Here is a 17,593-nt window from a genome sequence, read left to right as displayed (position 1 = left end):
TTCTTTTGTTGAAACGAACAACATAAAAATGAAAACCTACATTCTAGTTTTATCCGGCTTCCATTTTATTCTATGAAACGAACAGTAACTTACATTTATTTTAGTTGGACTTGAATCAATAATATCATGATTTTTAGTACAATAAGTTTGGTTGTGACAAATCGGCAGTATACTTTATTATCTACTTGTTTGAACGAGGGAATGTTTTTGGACCATAATGGTTGATTTTAAAGAAAATGAATTGTAGTATGTATGAGAGAGACAAAACATGAATGGTGCCAAAGTTCTATTCAAACGTTCCTTCATCTTAGTCAAAAAGGCAAATCTTTTAATCAAATAGAAATCTCCAATGATCTTTTTTTTTTCTACACCCATGTGCATCATGCTTTATGATCAAATATCGTTTTCATTGAACACTACGTCGTGTTAACCCTTCAGGTGTGACGTAGTGGAAACACAAGGATAAGTGCTTGAATCTTAGGTTGAAGGCCAATTTTCATGGATTTCCGCCCTTTAGAGGCTATCGGCCTAGTTTAAGTTGTGTTTTTATTGGAACAACGTCATTGAATTAAAAGAGACTCTTGGCAACGTTATGGATTTCCGCCCTTTAGAGGCTATCGGCCCAGTTTAAGCCACTTGATCCTAGAAATTTTGAATTTACAATTTCAATAATTATACCAAAGAAAAGAAAAGGCCAAAATATCATTAAAATGCGTATTCTTGTTGTGCCGATTCTTCTTGAAAACCACATCGTTCTTGATCTCCACATCACCCACCAAGAAACAAAAAAGATCAAACCAATTTGCTTTAGAACATTTAAGTTATCTATCCAATCTAGTAAAGATTTTGGGCTTCTAAACGCCAGTAAAGATAAACCAAGCCTAGAAGTTACCAAATAGCATACCCTTGACACCACCGAACACTCCCCAAATAAATGATCATTTATTTCATTAAAAATATTATAACACAGACATATGGTACTCGACACATCAATACCCTTCCCATCCAAGTTTACTCTCGTAGGGGGTCTATTCAATAACACCCGCCAAGCACAAATATTAACCTTTCTCGGGAGAAGATTAAACCAAACAATCGAACGAGATCCTATAGGAAGTAAAAAGTTTAAGTTGTGTCTTACCTAATCCAGAAAGGACTATGATTTTTCTAGTAACAAGTTCTCATTGTTAAGCAAAATTTAATTACTATTTTTCATCACTTACATAGAAGATAAACACAACTAGCATCAAAAATTGGTCTTAAAAGATTAAATCTAATATATATTACATTGACTCATACAAGGAGGCTATTTTTACATGAAAACATCAAACAAAAACAAACATCCAAGGTCTCAAAACACAAAAAACACACATGACCCGATTAGTCAACTCGAATGTTCCAACATGAAATCTTTTATCAGACTCAAAACCGAATCTGAAACATCTGAGTAAGGCTCATTACAGAAGAACCCGTGTTGTTTGCCATCAAATTCAACATAACGTGCTATCTTTCCGAGCTCCTTTAACCTATTAGCATATAGTTTCACTCTATCTTTCATAAGTTCATTCCCTCCGACTATTATGAGCATCGGGTCAAGCTTAACCAACTCGAGATTTGGACTTTCACGCCCTAAGGGGTTTGCGAACGGGTGATCCGCCTTTGTTCCTATTGGTAATGACATTCTCCAGAACCTGTAAGTGAAGTTAGTCAACAATTAAGTACCATTTAAGAACCAACTAGAGAAATAAAAAAGATTTCGTAAGGTTTAATCATGATAATCCATAATTATCCACTAATAGTTGAGTAAATATATTAATGAAAAATAATAAAAAGTCAATATGATATCTTTTTATTGAAAAGGACGTGATGTGGGGCCCACCATATCTATTTACGAAAACAATGTATGAGGATGAGTGTCATTTCGCTTTTTACTAAATTCATAATGAGCCAAATTCATGAATAACCCAGATATTTCATTGTCACAAATAACACCATGTGTAGTGGTAACAACTTATAATGCCCCCACCATGGGGCATTATCCGACACGTGGCATCTTAGTCAGCGTTGGGGCATTATAGCAAAAGTGGCGTAGTGGGGCATTATGCCAATAACCCCATTCAATCATTAAAAAAAAAAGAAAAAAGAAACAAAGGTGATTGGCTGGTCAAAGGGTTGAAGATTAAAAAAAAAATGAAAGAAAAGGCCCCTTACTTGGACCAATCTCATTGGCTACCTGCATGTTCAATTTCATCCCTTCGGCGTTTTATTAAACACGCCTGCATGCAAGATTCCAAATTATAACGCCCAAAAACGCTTGATGTAATGGGGGGAGGGGCGTTTCCGGGCGTTTTTTTTCAATTTTTTTTAAAAAAAAACGCCCCACTACGGGTGCTCTAATCACTGTATATATAAAAGGTTTATATTTTTTACTGACAAATTTAAAATACAAATAATTATAATATTTAGCTATTTAGCATATTCAAATATATATAAAAAAAATACTATCATGTAAACAATAAAAGTTAAAAGACTTTTATTATCTTTAAAAAAATTAGGATATGATTCTTGACATGATATGAACCGGACATAAAAAAAGAGTTGGGATTGAGGTTAAACAAGTTTGGGTTAGAAATAATTCAGCACGACTAGCTATGGCTTAAGTCGCTTCAAAGTTTCAATTTTTCTAACGCATTCGTTTAAAAATTTCAATGATTCACTGCTTTTGTATTCGCTACTTTGTTTTTTTCTTCAGTATTTCATCCGTTAACCTACTCAACTCGTTTTAAATAATTAGTCGTGATCAGATTACCCGTGTCATAGTATAGGCCAAAACCAAACCGTTTATCATAACTTGTTTATCGAATCATATTCGGTCGGGTTACATGATTCTAAGTCGTGATTGACCTTAACCGATACTACTAATTTCCTAACCCTAATATAAATATATATAGAGTTAGCAATACATATACTTATATTTATCCTGCATGGATATTCAAAATATCTTCTACAACTTGCAAGTCACAACGTATAAATCTAAACATGTATTTGTTAAAAAAATACGTAACATTTAAAAGTCAATATATTGAATCTAGGGTGAATCTAACATGAAACTTACGTGTCAAGAAGGTCAACGGTCAACATCTTTTCCGGCAACCCTTCAGCCTCCGACTTTGTCCTCTCCATCCCGCCAAAAAACGGTGCCATCAACACATACCCTCGTATTTTGATCGGCGTAAGCTCCGGTGAGCCGGGGCCCAGCCGAACTGCCAAGTAGTGACCTATATTCCCGCCTGACGAGTCGCCGGTTATAAAAACACGATCAAAGTCCACCCCATCAACCACATCCCCACCGTTCGGGTTTTGATCATTCGCCATCGCTTGGAGCCACTTTAACGCGTCAAATGAGTCGTCTAGAGCCGCGGGAAGCCGATGCTCGGGTGCAAGACGATAGTCCGGGGCCACCACAATAGTGTTTAGGGCGGAGGCGAGGCGGAGGCAGCAGTTGTGGAAATTCGGCCATGCGAATGAGCCGAAGCAGAAGCCGCCACCGTGGAAAAAGTACATGACCGGTAGTTTAGCGGTCGTGGTGGCGGTAGTGGTGGTTTTGGGTTTGTAGATGCGGAGGTGGAGGTTATGGAGTTTATTATAACAATAATCTTTCCACGCGACAGAACCGTCGTCGTGGATTTTGAAAGCTGAAAAGTCAATGTTTTCGTGACGGTTAATAGTACCGTCACTAAAGATTTGTACAATGCCATGACAGTCTTCCACAACATGAGGAAGCGAACCCATTTGTGGTTGTACAAAATGTGATATGATTAGAAGGTTAAAGGGGGGTATTTATAGAAGTAGAAAAATGGGATGTGAAATTTAGGGGTAGAAGTGTGGTTATAGAGAATTTAGAAGGGTGTATTTGTAAATGGCACAAAGTTAATATTTTAAACGTGGAGTTTTACTATTGGATAGTTTGGTCGCCGGCAGATTATATCCAAAATTTCTGGTCCAATTTGTAGAATAATGTGGCATCCATGGACGAAGCTTTCAAGGGTCAGGAGGGGGCGGTCCATCCTTGAACTTTTCGCTCAGTAATGAAGAGTATGTAGTTTTCGTATAGAAATTTTTCGGTATATACGTTTTCGGCCCCCTGGTTTTATAGAAATTTTTAGGTCCAGTGACTTTCGCCCACCGGTCGGAAATCTCAAAACATCGGCTAATGTATCTTTTCGACTTCACTTTAATCATAAAAACATCCGCGACACATGTTAACATTATCCCAATATTAACTTTGTGACATCGTTATGTACTATTCAATATTCAATTATAAACACTCAGTCTCTTGATGAGCTTACAACGTGTGAAGTACTTTCAGACAACATTGTAGAAATCGTCAGTCGCTAGTCGGACGATGTGGTGGAGACTAGCGATTAATCGGGAATTAATCAGAATTAATTGGAATTAATCGGGATTAATTGTGATCAACCGGGAATTAATTGGAATTAATCGGGGATTTTGCATTTTACGACTACACCACGCACATTCACCAAATTGCTCGAGCTGATTCTACCCACCATTTTGCATTTCACGACTACACCACACACCACTGGTTCGGTGTGTTATGTTCGTGTAGGTGGCATGCCTCCTACTCATGATCATGCAACATAACATAACTGTTGTCTAAGGGTGTACTTTAGAATTACTTGTGACGATTGCTTCATGCAAGACTGCTATCAAAGACAATCGATTGCTTGCTTGAAGCGACAACCTTCGAAGCTTATTAAGAAATGAAATAACCGTAACCGAACCACAATCGCCGGTTTAACCGAATCACGGTTAACCAACAACTGATTACGGTTATAATTAATACTTTCTGACTAACTAAACCATCAATTAACCGACTTTGCACACCCTAACCTCACACACTATATATATAATTTATTTTTATAAAATACCAGATGTTATAAAATACCAAGTTGGGTATATCCCGATTTCATAACCTTTTGGTTGAAAAAAAATACGACTGAATGAGACATTTGTGGAGCAGCCACCATATCTTGAATCTAGAAATATAAAAAGGATATGAGGCCAAAATGGAATGTAAATCCTTTTACACCTGTCAACAAAATAATCATTAAAATATAATTGGCCCATCAACTTTTCTTCTCATTGGTTCATCATATTATTGTTTTTCATTTTTCAATAAATGACAAAACTGTTTTTATACCCAAACATTATGAGAGGCCTTGAGGGGAACCTTTCATAATTTAGTGGTGAGTCATTAAGAGGCATCAGAACTGATCAATTAAGAGCTAGCTTATAAATCGCTCAGTATGTTTCTAAAACTTATCCATTTTAAGACTTCGTGAACTATTAAGACGTATCTTTTAAATTAACAAAACACACTCTATTCATATATAGGGGCCGTTTGTTTAGCTCTTAACGAGGCTCTTAATGGATCAGACATCTTACTGGTTCAATACTTAATGATTCAGACTGTTTGTTTCGCGAGCAGATGTTAAATGATTCAGACATTTGCGTCTGAATGGTTAAACAGAGATGGGATCAAATACAAACCTCAATATGTGTAAGAACTATAAGAACCAACCACTATTAGACATGTGTCCTTGATTAAAAAAACTAGACAAGGGTATTTTATACTTTATCACTCTATTTTTGAATTTAATTAATTCCAAATTTTAATTATCCCCTATATTCATGCACTATTTCAAATCAAAATTTGAAAATTTCCAACAACAGACACTTTGTAAATCAGTACAATCTTCACAAATCGCAACAATAGGCACTTTGTTAATCAGCACTTTGTTAATCAGCACAATCTCCGCCAACAACAGGCAATTTGTTAATCAGCACTTTGTAACAAATTATTACAGCTATATGATTGTTTTAAACTAAGATAAAAGTCAATAAAGATAAGTACCAAGAATTCAAATAAAGAAATAAACAGATAAACTAAAATAAAAACTTGAAATTAATTTTCCATTACGCAGTTAGCATGTGTATTTACATAAATTTAGTTTCCTGATGTGCTTGTTTTTCAAGTGCAGCAAAAAAACAAATTTAATTCCCCGTTGTGCTTGTTTTTCAAGTGCTGCTAAAACAGGTGCTACTTATTTTTTTCAGTATGTTTTTAATGTGTTGTTTACACATGTGCTGGTATGTTTCTAAAGTTCTGTTAGCACATGTGCTGATATGTTTTTAAAGTGTTGTTAGCATATGTGCTGGTAGGGCTGTAAACGAACCGAACGAACACGAACAAGGCCTTGTTCGTGTTCGTTCGTTAAGGAAATAAATGTGTTTACGAACAGTTCATGAACACTTACCGAACGAGATTTTATGTTCGTGTTTGTTCATTAAGGAAATGAGCGTGTTCGCGAACGGTTCATGAACACAAATAAATTTAGCGAACTCGACGAAGGATAAAGATAGATGGCCCAGAGAGTCCGCTCAAACTTGAATCCCTTATTGTGGAACGTAGGTCGATCGTATTCGTGGATGTAAATAATAAGAAATGAAAGGGAAATGATGTATAAACAAGGTGAAAGTGGGTTTTCTAGTTTAATTGTTAGGGAAATAAAATAAATAAAAGTTTAATAATATAAAAAGTATAAATAAAATATAAGAAAGTACAAAGATCTTCAATTGAAACACAAACATATGAACATAAATGAACGCAAATCAACGAATGTTCACGAACACCTTACCGAACGTTCACGAACACAATCGAACGAACGAGACCTCTGTTCATGTTCGTTCATTTAACTAATCGAACGAAATTTCTTGTTCATGTTCGTTCGTTTATTAAATGAACGAACATAAACGAACTTCCCGCTGAACGGTTCACGAATTGTTCGTTGAACGTTAGGTTCGTTTACAGCCCTATGTGCTGGTATGTTTTTAAAGTGTTGTTAATACACGTGTTGGTTAGTTTTCAAAGCACTGATTCAAATCACCTTCAAGCAGTATAAAATCTTATGGGAAGAATATTTAACAAATTTTATCAAATCACCTTCAAGCAGGATAAAATCTTATGGGAAGAATATTTAACAAATTTTATGAAATATCTCGATGGGCAATTATATTGTAATTAACACATAATCAGCACGTTATCAGCACAATTGTAAAACAACTTTTGGTAACTTTTTTAAATGTTACTTTTATAAATAAATAAAAGTATAGCAATATAGTACTCATATTAAAGATAAAAAAATACTTGATTTATGGTATATTTTTTTTTAAAAATAATGAAGTATATAAAAGTTATTATAGTTTAAAAAACCTTGGTGGAATTTGTATTTAATTGAAAATGTCAAATGACTAGCAATTTTACATAATTACCCCTAACTTGTTAGTACTAATCAACCATAACCCTTGATTTAAACTATCAATGGTTCAGATCTGTTCTTACGGTTCTTACAGTTAGCACTGTTTGTACAGGATCTCAACCCTGGTTAAACATTATACTAAGTCTGAATGTTTAAAACCTGTTATCTGAATTGGTCAGACATTTGCTTCTAAATGGTTAAGCATTATACTGGCTCTTAATGGTTCAAACCTCTTACTGGTTCAACATGTAATGGTTCAGACTTTAGACTTTTTACTGGTTCATTGTCAAACAACCCCATAATCTCTTAATGGAATCAGTAAAAGGTTATCAAATAGCCCTTTAGCTATCTATTGTTACAGATTGAATGTTTATATTTTGAGGTTGAATAGAATTCAGAAAATATAGATAGATTATTTGTAATATTGTGTTAAGAAGTTAAATACAAAACTACTAACCACACAAATTGATAAACATTTCTAAATTATGCTTTAACTATGATATATGAAACGGTTTGTAAGCGTTTACCACACCTGCTTTCAAAATCTCATTTTATCCATCAAATATTGTGTGCAATGTTATTATGTGGTTCTACAGTTATCGACTTAAAGTTAGTTTTGTATCGAATAATCAGCTTATGCAATAATATAAAATATAATTATTATTTTTGTTTGATAACACAGAAGGGACAAAACAGGAATGGTGCCAAAGTCTCTTTCCTTCATATGTTGTTTTTTGCAAGGACTTATCACAAGTCTATGGTTGAATCTTTTTATGTACTTTTTTCTTCTAGATTTTTGATTTTGTGAGGGGTTTTATTGTTTGACATTGGTGATATATAAAGGTTAAGTAAACCTATACCGATCGAAGTGATTTACTGTTTTCTATATTTAGAATCGATTAATTAATTAGTTATCCTGTTTTTTTTTCTTTTAATTGGATTTGCATTTTGTATAGTTTTAATTTAACTTTAGAGTTAAATGTCATTTTAGTCCATGTGGTTTGAGTTATTTTGCCAGTTTAGTTGAAATGTTTCATTTTTCGTCTGTGGATCCAAAAAGGTTTCACCGTTGCCATTTTAGTCAACTGGTTTACTTCATCCATTTTTTTGTTCACGAGAAAGACAAATCGATCATTTTATATGTAATTCTATTAACTAGAAGGACAATTCGGCATATTAAATGACCGAATTGCCCTTCTCGTTAACAGAAAAAATGGATGAAGTTAACCCAGTGGACTAAAATGGCAACGATGAAACATTTTTGGACCCACAGACAAAAAATGAAACATTTGAACTAAACTGTCAAAATAGCGCAAACCGCAGGGACTAAAATGACGCTTAACTCTTATTTTATTATCAAACTTATCAACCGAATTATCTTTTGTAATCAAACAAGTCTATCATTTTTATATAAATACTCTTTGGTAAATTGCATAATCAATTATGAAAAACTGAATTAGGTTTTTTAGTGTAGACAAGCTCGTTTTTTCTTTCTAATGTATCGTTATATGTAGAGGTGTTAAAAAAATTCGAAGCAGAATTATTCGAAATTCTGAACCTGAATTAGCCGAAAATTTGAATTACTAATTTGTTGGATTAAGATGTGGATTTTGAAAAAAATCGGATAATTCAGATATCCAAATAATCCAAAGGATTTTTTAGTGTTAAAATTGATTATTATATTGTGTAATATTAAATATTACTATATCAGGCTTCATCAACAACTTTTGGAATTTATCTTGAAGTTTGTTTTAAATGTTTTTGGTTGTTTGAACTTTGGATTGTATGAGTTTGAAGTTATCTTTGAATTTGTTGATTTTTTTTTCGTTTTTAAGTGTTGGAATACCGAATACAAGTTTAGGGTGAAGGGAGTGGGTGCGGCAAACGAGTGGTGAAAGGGTTTGCCGATCTGTGTACACCACCACCAACCAATGTTGCCGCACGGTTTCATTCCCGATCGGTGTTTCATTGCCGAAGCGGTGGAATGAGGGAAGGAGAGAGTGTGTGTGGGGGGAGTGGGGTCCATGCCATTTTTAACCAATCACACCTTTTTCCTTTTTTTTTTATAAAAAGTTTACCACTTTACCAAGTGTCTAACCATTGTCAACACTTTTCAGCAAAGTTTAAACTTTTTTCTCCTCTCTGACGTGGCACTCTCTGATTGGTCCATTTTAAAGTTTACCACTTTCACCTGTTTAACCACTCCCTTCACCCTTAGTTTGATTCAATGTAGAAAACGTATTTTTTTTTTGTAATATCAGATATCTGTTTTATCACCGGAATCTGTATCTTCAAAATTTGGGATACAGATTTAAGTATTAAAACCCATTATCCGATCCAAAATTCGGATATCTGAAAATCAGATAGCCTGATCTTGAACACCCCTAATTATATGACATATTTTTTGAGCTATTTCAATTCGTTTCCTAATAACTTGAACTTGTCTTTCATAACTCATCACCTCTAAAACTATGGGCTATACTCCCGCCGCTGGGGGCTACTGTCACACCCCAACCAATGGCGGAAACATCGGGATGAGACGAAGTGTGAAGATTGCTCGAGACATCATAACGCTAATAATTGTGACAAGTATTTAAATAACCATTTCATTCCATTTCTAAAGGATCAATTACAAGGCTTTTGAAACAATACAACAACATGAATAATAAAATAATATAATATGAATACAATTCTTTTTTAGTGTGTATCTATGCATCCTACTAAATTCCATGCATCGTCGACATCCACCTGTAACATGTTAAAATAAAGTCAATGCAAAAGCAAAGGCGAGTATACAAGTTTGATACATACATAGCAAAAGATAAGTTTTAAAAAATTCCTCATAGCAAGCATGTGATTCAAGATAAACATTTAAATATGACATGTGTATATCAATTCAAACCAAGAAAACGCAACTTGCTCATGACATAACCAAAGTTTCAGTAGAGGCGGGTCGTTAATCCTATAGCGCTACATATGTCAAGGTTTGGCTCGTACGAAGTTAATGATAAGTTCAACACATAAGAATCACCCAAATTTAAAGTATCAAGCCATCACATATACAAGCATTGTTATAGGAATGTTCGTGTAAGTTCATGTGTAAGTTTCAATAGGTAAACATGTTACACCCCAAAAGTGGTAAAAGTAAAAGGGGAAAAGTACGAGTATACTCACAAAGTTTGCATATGTTTTCCGATTATCCAATTGTTGACGAGTTGATGAGGTTAGAAGGTTGAATGTGTAGGGTTAAAGTTCATGTATGCTTAGAGTCGAGATTCGGTATTTAAAAACAACATAAAAGTAAGATATGAGAATAGCATGTGGAAGTAATCATCTTCAACCCATAACACTTGTATGACACTTGGTAACCACAAGGGTTATGATAATATTTTCATGAGTTGAACACCCATAAGAATCACAACAAGGTTTAGGTCTTAGGTGATGTTCTACTACTTTAACATATAAACATGAGTTCAACATTAAAGGTTCGAATGAGTGTATATATATATCTAGGTTAAGTACTACATATTATTTAGTCCAATAATTCAAGTAGGAGGTAGAAGATTAGAATCTTCATTTAGGCACCTCGTGTTATCATAGATGTCATGTATGGGGTAGGAAGGACATGCTTCCATTTAGGAACCCCTTGAATGTTCACCACTTCACTTGGTGTAACAACAACCAAGGAGGGTCACGAACTAGGATTTGCACAATAACATAAACAACCTAACTATTGAGAAATCATCAAATCATGTGAGGATTGTATGTAGGACAACCCAAGTTGTTCCATAATCACTCATGTATCAAAGGCTATGTTTGACATGATTTGTGGGTTGAAACCCTAAACAAAACACCAAGTTTATGAGGTTTAATCCTCTGATTCTAAATGTCTCAACCTTGTTTTTAAGCTTAACCAACCATGGGATAAGTTGTAAGCATTAGGACATAGGTATGAGATGTGTTGAACACAAGTTACATAGGTTTAAACAAGTTTTTGATGAACATAAAAACAAACAGAAAGTTTATGGACGATTTCGGGGCATTTCCAGGTCTGATTTCTCCAAGGAGAAGTCTAGGAATCGAACCCCATGATTATACAAGCAAGTAGGAAAAAGAATCGAGTGAATCGGATAAGAATTGAGTGAGTTATGCTCATTTTCGTGAAGGGGTGTCAATCTACTCGAACCCTTGCTTTCAGCTACGGTTTGGTGGATGTTTTGTGAGTTTTTAGGGTTGCAAAAGTGGTAGGGAGGCTGGTTATAAGTGGTATTTATAGGGGGAAAGATTAGGGTTTCAATGGGTTGGGCTTTGGAAGTGTTTAGAAGGGGTTACACCTTGAAACTAGCCCACAAAACCCAACTATATGGGGCTGAATTTTGCTGAATTGGGCTGCCATATTTCTTTATTTTTTTTTATTTTTCTAAAACATTATAATGAGTAATTTTGTTAATTAAGTTGTGTAATAATATGCAACAATGTTTCCCCTAACTTGTAACAAGGTGAAATATGAAATAAAACATGATTTAACTAGGTAAAAAGTGTAATGTACAAGTTTTATTTACGAAGCAAGTTCCGTATTTTACAACGATTACGATGAAAGAATGGTTATAAGAACACAAGATTTCCAAAGATAGAATTTCACGTAAGGTTTCTAAATGTAGGATGTTTGAAAACGCAGGGCGTTACAGTCTCCCCTCCTTTAGGAAATTTCGTCCCGAAATTTATTCAAGAGGAAGGCTTGAAAGAGTTTTTGGCATAAAGGTGATCATTAAGAATTGAAACTTGGGAAGTTTGAAAGTTTTGAAAAGTACCAAATTTTGGAGAACGTCAAGGTAGATTTGCAAGGGGAAGTTTTTAAGGATAGTATAAAAAAATCATACTTTCGTAAAACCTGTTTATTGAGAGGAACGAAAAGGTTTGTTACTTTAAATAAAGCAATAGAGGTATACTAAGTATAGTTTCACAAGAATCAAGAATAGGGAGGCTATTTTATTGGTAACGAGGTAAGTTAGGACTCAAATGTTTAAACAAGCTGGATTGCGAACGAGTTTTGTATAAAATAATACGAGTATAGAATGAACGAATGACTCTTAAAGAGTTCAAGTATGTGAATAGCATAAGTGTTGGATAGATGACGTAGTGTGTTAAGGATGAAGTCTCGTCATGAATAATCGGATATAATGCGTTTGTGAGTTGCGTGAAGTTGTATTAGGTCCAAAAGGTCTGCAACACACTGAATTTCTCATGGCACGTTTTACGAAAGTTTGGTAACATGGTGAAAACACTTATATATAGGAAGTACCAACGGCGTATCCACCATGTTTTGACCACATTACGTCCGTTTCGTTACTTGGGGTCATGTTACGTTCCGTGTCTTACCATACACAGTAGTACACTCTATGGTTCTCATACGCCTATCACTATAATCCCGTGTGCACCCGCGATTATACTGATTGTCGCATGATCCACATAGCTTGTACTAGTTATGTATGAATCAAGGTATACATGAATTTGAAAATAAGAATGTGTACGTAGAAGAATGCCGTATGTAAGCATGTTTATGTTTAAGCATGTATGGGACCCACGTAAGCGAATCCCTCGGATTACGCTCGCGTATAGGTACGAATGTACGAATCATGAGTAAGGATGAAAGTATGAGCATAAGTTTAAGTATGAATACGCATGTATGTATGAGCATAAACATAAAACGTGTAAGTAGTATGTGTACAAGCAGAAGCGTAAAACGTATAAGTAGTATGTGTATGAGTACAAGCATAAAACGTATGAACTTAGGTGTAGGTATGAAAAATAAATATTGCGTATATGGTGTACGTTGAGACATTGCGGAGAAAAAAAAAGGTTAAGTATGTAGATACGAACGATATAAATGATGTTATCGCGAGATATCGACTAAAATGTGTATGATGATGTGCATGTATAGTTGTTTAAACAAAACGTTGAGTTTGTCGAATCAAAATTAGATTGAGCTTGGTTTGAAAGGTAGAATATAGTTTGTATATGTAAAGGAACATAAAGTACTCATTGGTCATGCTTAACGTATTTTGTAATGATTGAAATGCTACTTTTGTTTAAAAAAAAAGGAGTTCACGTATGTTGAAAATTGTCGGTCCCCATGAAGTCTTCTAGCCCACGTGTTTTGAAATTTGGATGACGAGTTAAGCGTTGTAGAGAAGGTTTTTTTTTTTTTTTTTTTTTTTAAATAACGGGTTTGTTTCATTTGCATCAAAACATGAAAATTTTGGACTTTGAAAGTTCTTGTGAAAACGTCGACCCTTAGAAAAGAAATTTAGTAAAAGGACTTAGTGATTGTTTAAAAAAAATAAATTTAACAAATGATTTATTGATGTTGAAAAGAGTATTTGGTAAAACGATCATATAACATCCATGAGATCTTATAAGTAATTGAGAAAGGTTAGGTTGATTTCGATTAAGAATGGAAGTCTCTAGTATGATGATATAATGTGAGCGTATTTTGGTTAATAAGTCGGATATGAAGTTCATGGGCAAGAGATTCATTAGACCGATTAATTGATAGGTAGCATTTCATAAGGTTTTGAAATTCGTGAAATAAAATGTTTTAAGACCTGATTAAGAATCTCGTGTATATGATATGAGTGAAAATGGATGGTAGAATAAGAAGTACGCTTGATAAACAATGTATTTTGAAATCGGTATAAGTAGGTATTTTGAATAATGATAAATGATTTAGGTATAAAACATGATCGGGTTTGCATAATAAAATATTTTGAAAGAGGAGTTTTGGTAACGATCACCTAAGTATGGGAATCACCCCTAACTCGTTGGTGAGGTCGTTTTAGGGGAAGAGGGGTGGAGTCAATCGTCAAGGTAAGGAAGTCACTCCAATCTCGATGATACATCTCCACTAGTTGTTACAAGGAATATGAATTTAAATTATATGAAAATCATGCATATATAAGTGTATCGAAAAGGTTCGATATGTTGTGCGTATGAAAAGAGAAATCAAAGGTAAACTCGAGGTTGAAAGATTGCATCGTATAAAATGAACAATAGAAACACATGTTTGACCAAAGTTTGGAGTGTTCCAAACGGAACTTTGACTAACCAAAGTGGTCGAAAAGTCTTTTGAATTTGAGGAGCATGCTTTAGCCTAATAGGTAAAATACTCTCGCCGACAAGTCGGTTAACGGTATTTACCCTTCCGGTTACTACATGTCCCAAATCAATCGAAATTTCGAGACTTGGCGGGATTTAACAAAAATATCAAGGAGTGGAACTAGTCGCCAAGGTGCGGGTTTCACCCCTAACTTGACGATTTCGTATCCTAAGTGTGGTTGGTACTCGTCGGGTCAAAATTTAATTTCAACACTTTGACGAGGGTCCACTAGAATTTGAGATTTGAAATTTCCGTTAAGATGTGGATTTCACTCCTAACTTAATGGTGAATTTCGTGCGAAAAAAAATAGAATCAAGCAGGGTGAGAGTCGTTTACCAAATTGTGGGTTTCACGCCTATTTTGGTAAGCTCGTCTCGTTCGTAAATATGAGTGTTTTCGAGTTTAAGAAAAAAAATCGAGTAAAATGCATGAGGGAAGTGTATGTCGAAGGAGATACACAAACAAGTGTAAACACATAGGAAAGCATATCAAGAATGGTACTTAAATAATGAAATGATAAAACAAGTATTAACACATAGAGAAATATGTCAAGAATAACACATAAAGAATCGAACAACGAAACAAGTGTTAACACATAATAAAACAAACATTAATGCGTAAGAACAACATGTCAAATATTACACACGAGTAACCTACATGTTTAAATGAGCATGAATAAGTAACAAATAAAGTATCATGTAGTAGCTCAAGCAAAGCATACGAATAAGGCTCTAAAACTATAGACTAGGTGAAAGCATTCCTACTTTTCCTAATTCCCTATAGTTATGGCTCTGATACCAATCTGTCACACCCCAACCAATGGCGGAAACATCGGGATGAGACGAAGTGTGAAGATTGCTCGAGACATCATAACGCTAATAATTGTGACAAGTATTTAAATAACCATTTCATTCCATTTCTAAAGGATCAATTACAAGGCTTTTGAAACAATACAACAACATGAATAATAAAATAATATAATATGAATACAATTCTTTTTTAGTGTGTATCTATGCATCCTACTAAATTCCATGCATCGTCGACATCCACCTGTAACATGTTAAAATAAAGTCAATGCAAAAGCAAAGGCGAGTATACAAGTTTGATACATACATAGCAAAAGATAAGTTTTAAAAAATTCCTCATAGCAAGCATGTGATTCAAGATAAACATTTAAATATGACATGTGTATATCAATTCAAACCAAGAAAACGCAACTTGCTCATGACATAACCAAAGTTTCAGTAGAGGCGGGTCGTTAATCCTATAGCGCTACATATGTCAAGGTTTGGCTCGTACGAAGTTAATGATAAGTTCAACACATAAGAATCACCCAAATTTAAAGTATCAAGCCATCACATATACAAGCATTGTTATAGGAATGTTCGTGTAAGTTCATGTGTAAGTTTCAATAGGTAAACATGTTACACCCCAAAAGTGGTAAAAGTAAAAGGGGAAAAGTACGAGTATACTCACAAAGTTTGCATATGTTTTCCGATTATCCAATTGTTGACGAGTTGATGAGGTTAGAAGGTTGAATGTGTAGGGTTAAAGTTCATGTATGCTTAGAGTCGAGATTCGGTATTTAAAAACAACATAAAAGTAAGATATGAGAATAGCATGTGGAAGTAATCATCTTCAACCCATAACACTTGTATGACACTTGGTAACCACAAGGGTTATGATAATATTTTCATGAGTTGAACACCCATAAGAATCACAACAAGGTTTAGGTCTTAGGTGATGTTCTACTACTTTAACATATAAACATGAGTTCAACATTAAAGGTTCGAATGAGTGTATATATATATCTAGGTTAAGTACTACATATTATTTAGTCCAATAATTCAAGTAGGAGGTAGAAGATTAGAATCTTCATTTAGGCACCTCGTGTTATCATAGATGTTATGTATGGGGTAGGAAGGACATGCTTCCATTTAGGAACCCCTTGAATGTTCACCACTTCACTTGGTGTAACAACAACCAAGGAGGGTCACGAACTAGGATTTGCACAATAACATAAACAACCTAACTATTGAGAAATCATCAAATCATGTGAGGATTGTATGTAGGACAACCCAAGTTGTTCCATAATCACTCATGTATCAAAGGCTATGTTTGACATGATTTGTGGGTTGAAACCCTAAACAAAACACCAAGTTTATGAGGTTTAATCCTCTGATTCTAAATGTCTCAACCTTGTTTTTAAGCTTAACCAACCATGGGATAAGTTGTAAGCATTAGGACATAGGTATGAGATGTGTTGAACACAAGTTACATAGGTTTAAACAAGTTTTTGATGAACATAAAAACAAACAGAAAGTTTATGGACGATTTCGGGGCATTTCCAGGTCTGATTTCTCCAAGGAGAAGTCTAGGAATCGAACCCCATGATTATACAAGCAAGTAGGAAAAAGAATCGAGTGAATCGGATAAGAATTGAGTGAGTTATGCTCATTTTCGTGAAGGGGTGTCAATCTACTCGAACCCTTGCTTTCAGCTACGGTTTGGTGGATGTTTTGTGAGTTTTTAGGGTTGCAAAAGTGGTAGGGAGGCTGGTTATAAGTGGTATTTATAGGGGGAAAGATTAGGGTTTCAATGGGTTGGGCTTTGGAAGTGTTTAGAAGGGGTTACACCTTGAAACTAGCCCACAAAACCCAACTATATGGGGCTGAATTTTGCTGAATTGGGCTGCCATATTTCTTTATTTTTTTTTATTTTTCTAAAACATTATAATGAGTAATTTTGTTAATTAAGTTGTGTAATAATATGCAACAATGTTTCCCCTAACTTGTAACAAGGTGAAATATGAAATAAAACATGATTTAACTAGGTAAAAAGTGTAATGTACAAGTTTTATTTACGAAGCAAGTTCCGTATTTTACAACGATTACGATGAAAGAATGGTTATAAGAACACAAGATTTCCAAAGATAGAATTTCACGTAAGGTTTCTAAATGTAGGATGTTTGAAAACGCAGGGCGTTACAGCTACGGTGATTGATCGGGACCATGTGAGAACACCACAGTCCTCTTAATGACGCTGCAAAATTCAACCCTTTGCACGGTCAGGGGGTAGACTATAGATTGTTTCTTATAAG

At 34.6% G+C, this 17,593-nt stretch overlaps 1 protein-coding gene and 2 long non-coding RNA genes across 3 annotated transcripts; all 3 read right to left on the bottom strand.

Annotated features, from left to right (window-relative positions):
- Positions 1–1,238: 1,238 nt before the first annotated feature.
- Positions 1,239–3,816, bottom strand: LOC110924959 (probable carboxylesterase 15). Its single transcript, XM_022168935.2, has 2 exons — positions 3,113–3,816; positions 1,239–1,688 (listed from the first exon to the last, which is right to left on the bottom strand). The coding sequence occupies exons 1-2, from the start codon at positions 3,787–3,789 to the stop codon at positions 1,382–1,384; spliced, it is 984 nt and encodes a 327-aa protein (XP_022024627.1). The 5' UTR covers positions 3,790–3,816; the 3' UTR covers positions 1,239–1,381.
- A 6,111-nt stretch (positions 3,817–9,927) lies between these two features.
- LOC110907033 lies at positions 9,928–10,548 on the bottom strand. Its single transcript, XR_002573918.1, has 2 exons — positions 10,512–10,548; positions 9,928–10,085 (listed from the first exon to the last, which is right to left on the bottom strand). It is a non-coding gene; the product is annotated as an uncharacterized LOC110907033 (long non-coding RNA).
- Positions 10,549–15,385: 4,837 nt separating this feature from the next.
- LOC110907028 lies at positions 15,386–16,006 on the bottom strand. Its single transcript, XR_002573917.1, has 2 exons — positions 15,970–16,006; positions 15,386–15,543 (listed from the first exon to the last, which is right to left on the bottom strand). It is a non-coding gene; the product is annotated as an uncharacterized LOC110907028 (long non-coding RNA).
- Positions 16,007–17,593: the final 1,587 nt, after the last annotated feature.

Source organism: Helianthus annuus, chromosome 2 (genome assembly GCF_002127325.2).
Source record: "Helianthus annuus cultivar XRQ/B chromosome 2, HanXRQr2.0-SUNRISE, whole genome shotgun sequence".
NCBI lineage: Eukaryota > Viridiplantae > Streptophyta > Magnoliopsida > Asterales > Asteraceae > Helianthus > Helianthus annuus.
The sequence above is the reverse complement of the archived record's forward strand: the minus strand, read 5'-3'. Positions and strand labels throughout refer to the sequence as shown.

Bases quoted from the DNA above. Each gene is read 5' to 3' on its own strand.
- LOC110924959 (XM_022168935.2), bottom strand. From the start codon at position 3,789: ATGGGTTCGCTTCCTCATGTTGTGGAAGACTGTCATGGCATTGTACAA. The intron at 1,689-3,112 runs GTAAGTTTCATG...CTTCACTTACAG, and splicing joins ACCGTTGACCTTCTTGACAC to GTTCTGGAGAATGTCATTAC.